A 6,379-nucleotide genomic window follows, 5' to 3' on the forward strand; every position below is an offset into this window, starting at 1 on the left:
GCATCGCTGGCCAAACGGAATGGTTGTGAGAAGTCGGGAGCATTCAAAACAGGTTGGGAACATAATGAAGATTTGATTTGCTCGAATACTTTTTGACAAGATGATGTCCAGGAGAATTTCACCTTCTTGGATAGCAATTAGGTAAGTGGTGACGCTATGTCGGAGAAGTTGCGACAGAATTTCCTGTAGTATCTGGCCATGCCGAGGAATCGCCTCAGACTCTTCAAGTTGGCAGGGGCAGGATAATCTATGAGACCCTGAATTTTGGCCTCGACTGGGGATATCTTACCAAAGCCGACTGTATGCCTCAGGTATATAACTTCAGCTTTGCCAAAGTCGCTTTTAGCTAAATGGACAGTAAGATTTGCCTGTCGGAGTCTATTAAATACGGTTCTCAGGGAAGTTATGTGTTCAACCCAGCTATCATTGTATATGACGATGTAGTCAATATAGATTTCGACATCGAGTATTCTCGCAAGCATGAATTCATCATTCTCTGAAAGGTGCCCTGGGAATTCTTCATCCCGAAAGGCATAACTCTATACTGATATAAACCATAAGGGGTGACGAAAGCGGATATTTCTTTAGCTCGTTCAGTCAAGGGTACACACCAATATCCCTTGAGTAGGTCTAATTTGGAAATATATGTGGCCGTGCCAATCTTATCGATGCAATCGTCCATCCTAGGTATGGGGTGAGAGTCAGCTTTTGTAACAGCATTCACTTTGCGATAATCCGTACAGAAGCGAATGGATCCATCGAATTTTCCGACTAGCACAGAAGGAGATGACCAGATGCTCTGGCTAGGTTAAATGATGCCATGTTCGAGCATATATTTCACTTCATGACTAATTATTTCTCCTTTATGTGGGTTGACGCGATACGGGCGTTGTTTAATGGGGAGGCCATTTTCAATCTCTACATCATGTTGAACAAGGTTCGTTCGTTTGGGGACACCCGGAAAGAGATCGCTGTAGTCCCGAATAAGTAGGGTTATATCCTCTCTTTCGTTACTTGACAAATGAGATACGAGGGAGATTGGCTAATATTTCTGAATTTGATAACCTCAGGGGGTGTTGGTTTTTCTCCGAGATCTCTTCGTTGTCATCCATTGGTTTCCTCACGGAAGCGGGCGCAGTGGTGACCACGATAAGGTTTAATTTATCCCTTCCGAAATACGCTTCGAACATATTGATGTGACACATCTGTGTTGTCTTTCTACGAGCAGGGGTATTAATTACATAGTTTAGTTCGCTGACCTTCCGAGCAATGGTACAAGGGCTGTGGAACCGAGGTTTAAGTGGATGACCAGATAAGGGTAACAAAACAAGCACTTTGCCTCCAACTTCGAAGCTCCTGGGGACAGCATTTTGGTCATAATGATTCTTCATTCTGGCATGAGTTGTCCGCAGTCTTTCGCGTGCCAGTTGGCTGGTTTCATGTAGTCGATTTCGAAACCGTGATACGTACTCCAGCATGGGTCCGTGGGTGGATCCTTCCTGAAGCCATTTTTCTTTCAACAATGCTAGGGGGCCGCGTACCGAATGGCCAAACACTAACTCAAATGGACTGAATCCCAAAGATTCCTGGGTAGCATCTAGTGCTGCAAACATCAAGAAGGGAATACCCTCATCCCAATCCTTCTGGTGACCAAGGCAATAAGTTCGGATCATGGTCTTCAGTATAAAATGAAACTTTTCCTAGGCGCCCTGGGGGTGATAGGCGCTTGACTTGACTGTTTGTATGCCCAGCATGTTCATGGACTGTTGAAACCTCCTGGACATAAAACTCGATCCTTGATCGAATTGGATTATTTTGGGCAGTCCAACCATGGAGAAGAAGTTGAGAAGGCCCTTTATGATTTTCTCAGCAGATATATTTCTGAGTGGGATTGCTTCCGGGAATCTGGTGGATGCGCAGATGAGGGTGAATATATACAGATTTCCCCTTTTAGTCTTGGGAAGTGGACCTACGCAGTCGAGCAAAATTCGGCAAAAGGGTTCTTCAAATGCGGGTATAGGATGTATTGGGGCGACTGGTTTTCTGGTTCGGCTTGCCTATCATCTGGCAAATGTGACAAGTTCAGCAATAGTTAGATACGTCTTTGCATACCCCTTGCCAATAAAAATGTGTAGTGATTCTCTCGTAAGTCTTGCGAATGCCTAAGTGGCCTCCCAAGGGGATTTCATGAGCCACTTCTAATATTTCGGCCCTGCGTGTCTTAGGTAATACTAGTTGGTATAATATTGACCAGTCTTCGTGCGCGGGGCATTGTGAGGGCCTCCACTTCCTCATCAGTACGCCGTTTTTAATGAAGTAACCAGAGGGTACTTTCTCCAGTTCTTTCTTGGGTAGCGCTTCTTCAAAGAGGGGGGAAATCTCCTCGTCTCTTCGCTGTTCTCCATGATCAACTGTCGTGAGGTGGGAAATCCGGGAGAGGGTTTGTGGTTAGTAAGGAGATTATTTGTATCCACGGGTGTCGATTTAGCTTCCACCTCAGGATTCATGAATAACTTCTTTTTGCGGTCTACGCACGAGTTACTGCACATGATGGGAATATGCCGGGGTGTTGCTCTTCCATCAACTCGGTATTTTCTGAGATGTCTGACTCCATTATCACTCTTGGGTGGGGAATGACTCTTTCTCCGGCTAGATCATTCCAGAGTAACATCGAGATGCCCTTCCTGGCTAGGCTACTGACTACACCCACTTCTACCGGACCGCATACTATATCCGAATCAAGAGAGACTCGATGGATTGGGACATCGATGTAATTTCCACTCATTCCGCGAATCACAACGGATCCTCCTGTGGCGCTTTGTGACCCGCATAGCATACTCTGCTCCAAAATAAAAGATTGGGTTACCCCAGTGTCTCTCAGAATTTTTACAGGCTGTTTATCCGAGCGATTATATAATGGGGATATGAAACCGTTTGATATGAATGGTCTATATTCCTTCCTAATTTCGTCAGTATCTTTAAACATAATGCGCTTATATGAAGAGATGAAGCCTTGTGGTTTACTTTTAAATCTTCGTCCAAAATCGGCGCCTTTTCTGTCAAGGCAATGTACGGCGATGTGCCCTATTTTTTTACAGTAGTGGTACGTTATGGCTCTCCATCCGTCTGTTTGACGATAGGTAGGAGGCGGTGGCTTTGTATGGGGGTACTTGCTTCTTAATGCAGGAGGTCGGTACACATTGTTCTTGCCAACAGTTTTTGTGGTACGATCGATGTTAGTCATCATTCGGTGGTCCCTGGGATCTTTTTGCACGAATCGGCTAGTAGGTCTGCTTTTGCCTCGCTGATGCGTTAGGGCATATTCATCAGCGAGAGTTGCCATCTGATAAGCCGTTGTAAGCTGCTTCTCATTCAGGAATGCTTTCAAATCATCGTGGATGCAACTCTTAAATTCTTCGATTAAAATTAGCTCTCGGAGCTTATCGTAGTCCGATTCTACGTATTTGGAAGAACTCCATCGGTCGAAGTATACTTCTTTTTGTCGGAAGAATTCTACAGAGGATTGATTTTCCAATTTTTTATACGACCTGAATCTCTGTCGGTATGCTTCAGGCACCATTTCATAAGTTTTGAGAATGGCTGATTTCACAACGTTGTAATCAGCGCAGTCCGTGTTAGACATGGATGCAAAGACCTCTTGTGCCGTTCCTCTTAATGCGGTCTGCAGTAACATTGGCCATGCTTCTCTGGGCCATTCTAAATTTACAGCAATTTTTTCAAAATGTCGAAAATATCCGTCAACGTCTGCCTCGTTGAACGTAGGTATTAACCTAACCTGTCTTGTTATATCGAACTCATTTCTTCTTTATTGATGTAAAGTTCTTGCCTCTAATTCCCTAAATCTAGTCTCTTGTTCTATCTGTGATCTCTCTATATCTGCTTCCATTCTAGTCTTCTCTATTTCTAATTCTATCTCCCTCTCACGTAAATTGGCTTCGATTTTCAGTCTTTCCAGCTCGATTTGTTCTTTTGATAATTTATGCGGCTCGTCTAATAAATCTTCTAATAGGGCTTCATCTAGAATTTCCTCATCGACTAAGTGTTCTGTAATTATTCTAACTGTATTTTACGTAAGGACGGCCTCGTGTCTAGTTTATAATGTCTACCGACTGCTAATAGGTCATCTTTTTTTTAATTTACAGAGCCCTTTCAAATTCTACAAAATTAGTTACTAGAGACATGTTTTATTTATTTTTTTTTTTACTAGCTTACAGCTTTTGTTATCTAAAATGTGTCCACTGTCCAGTGTGTCTCTGAAGAAGGATATACATATCCCGGACGAGCCCCCATATATGTTACGACTCGGCTATCTCCACGGGGAACTGTAGAGATATGATCACAACGATAATAAAAAAAAATGTCCGGGATAAAAATGTAAATAAATAAATACGGGAAGGGATTATCCAAATTCTTCAGAGACAACGGTAAAACATAAGACAGAAAAAACACAAGCGAAATAACAAACAAAAGACCGATGGGAATTATGAATGTAAATTTATTTATAACAACACAAAAATAAATAAATAAAAATTGAATTATTTTTATAATTTAAGGAAGTAATGCATGAAAGAAAATAAATTGTCTTGATCGAGAGAGAATGTTCACAAAAAATGCCAGATCTCAATACGACATTTTCATACTGTTTATTGTCGTCTGCTCAGTTAAGACAAAAGGAGAGTAAGGGAGAGAGAGAGAGAGAGAGAGAGAGAGATTTTGCTTCACTCACTGTCTTAGCGACTTTACTTCGTTATTCTTCTTATCCGATTTCCTTGGAAAAAAAACTGGCTCCAAATATATTAAATAGACTCCTTTTCCTATGTTTATTAAGCGCACCTCCTCGACTTTTATCCACCGCAGTATTACTGCTAATCATATATCTGTTCCCAGTGTCGCCGTTGTCGGCTGATTCCATCAGCAGCGAGGAGCAGATTGTCTCGTGTGTCCTTCGTAAGCGCGCAGGTTAAACGCCCCCTCTCTCTATCTATATATTCTCACCTCCCCCTCTCTATAAAGCCTACCAGCGTCGCTAGCTGGTTTCTCTCTTTTTTTCTTTCTTTCTCCTCTACTGTCAGCGCTCGTTAGCTATTCTTTCTTTTCATTTTTCTGACCACTCTCTCTATATATATCACTTCATATACTCTTTCGTTTGATTGTTTGTTTTTTTTTTGTTTTTTTTTGACTGAGCGCAGACGACGATACAATTGATGAAAAGAAAACAAAACCTTTGTATGGAAAGAAATCTTTATATCGAACGATATTAAAAAATTGATAAATCTAAATAAATATTGATTATACAATAAAAAATGATTATCGAAGCAAAATTGAATATCTACTAAAATTGAAAATCAAATACAACTTAACTATTCCGATAAACATCGAATATCAAATAAAAAAATTGAATATCAAATCAAAAATTGAATAACAAATACAACTTGAATATCAAATACAACTTAATAAAAATGTAATATAAAAAAGTTTATCATCAAATCCAAATTAAATATAAATAAAAATTGAATATCAAATAAAATATGGAATATCAAATACAAATTTAATATCAAATAATAAATGAATATGAAATACAGCTTGAATACCAAATGCAACTTAATAAAATTAAAAAAAATAAAACTTGAATATCAAATAAAAATTTTAATATCAAATAAAAATTAAATAAAATAAAACTTGAATATCAAATAAAAATTAAAAAAAATAAAACTTGAATATCAAATAAAAATTTTAATATCAAATAAAAATTAAATAAAATAAAACTTGAATATCAAATAAAAATTAAATATCAGATAAAAATTGAATCTCAAATATAAAATGCATATGATATACAAATTGTACCTGTAATAAAAATTTAATATGAAATAAAAATTAACCATAAAATTAATAATGGCTATAAAGCTATATATAGATATCAAATAGCAATTGAATATTAAATAACAGTACAATATAAAATAAAATTAAATATGAAATACGAATTGAATATGAATCAAAAGTAAAATAAACTAAACATGAATATTAAATAAAATTAAATATAAAAGTAAAAGTTAACGTGCAATGAAAATTCGAACGTGCAATGAAAATTGAATATAATATTAAAGTTTAATATGAAATTAAATTTATTATTAAATAAAAATTACATATTAAAGAAGAAAATATCAGATAAAAATTCTATATCAAATTAAAATTGAATATCAAGTGAAAATTGAATATCAAATTAAAATTAAATATCAAGTGAAAATTGAATATCAAATAAATATTGATATCTCATATATATTATATATCAAATAAGAATGCACTATAAAAATAGAATATATAATAAAAATGCGATATAAAATAAAATTAATTACCAGGG

At 37.5% G+C, this 6,379-nt stretch overlaps 1 protein-coding gene across 1 annotated transcript; it reads right to left on the reverse strand.

Annotated features, from left to right (window-relative positions):
* Nucleotides 1-2,527: 2,527 nt before the first annotated feature.
* LOC145243811 (uncharacterized) lies at nt 2,528-3,694 on the reverse strand. Its single transcript, XM_080106840.1, has one exon. The coding sequence runs from the start codon at nt 3,692-3,694 to the stop codon at nt 2,528-2,530; it is 1,167 nt and encodes a 388-aa protein (XP_079962966.1).
* Between the last annotated feature and the right edge of the window lie 2,685 nt (nt 3,695-6,379).

Source organism: Euprymna scolopes, chromosome 22, assembly GCF_053919585.1.
Source record: "Euprymna scolopes isolate OS-2025 chromosome 22, ASM5391958v1, whole genome shotgun sequence".
NCBI lineage: Eukaryota > Metazoa > Mollusca > Cephalopoda > Sepiida > Sepiolidae > Euprymna > Euprymna scolopes.

Bases quoted from the DNA above. Each gene is read 5' to 3' on its own strand.
- LOC145243811 (XM_080106840.1), bottom strand. From the start codon at position 3,694: ATGTTACTGCAGACCGCATTAAGAGGAACGGCACAAGAGGTCTTTGCA.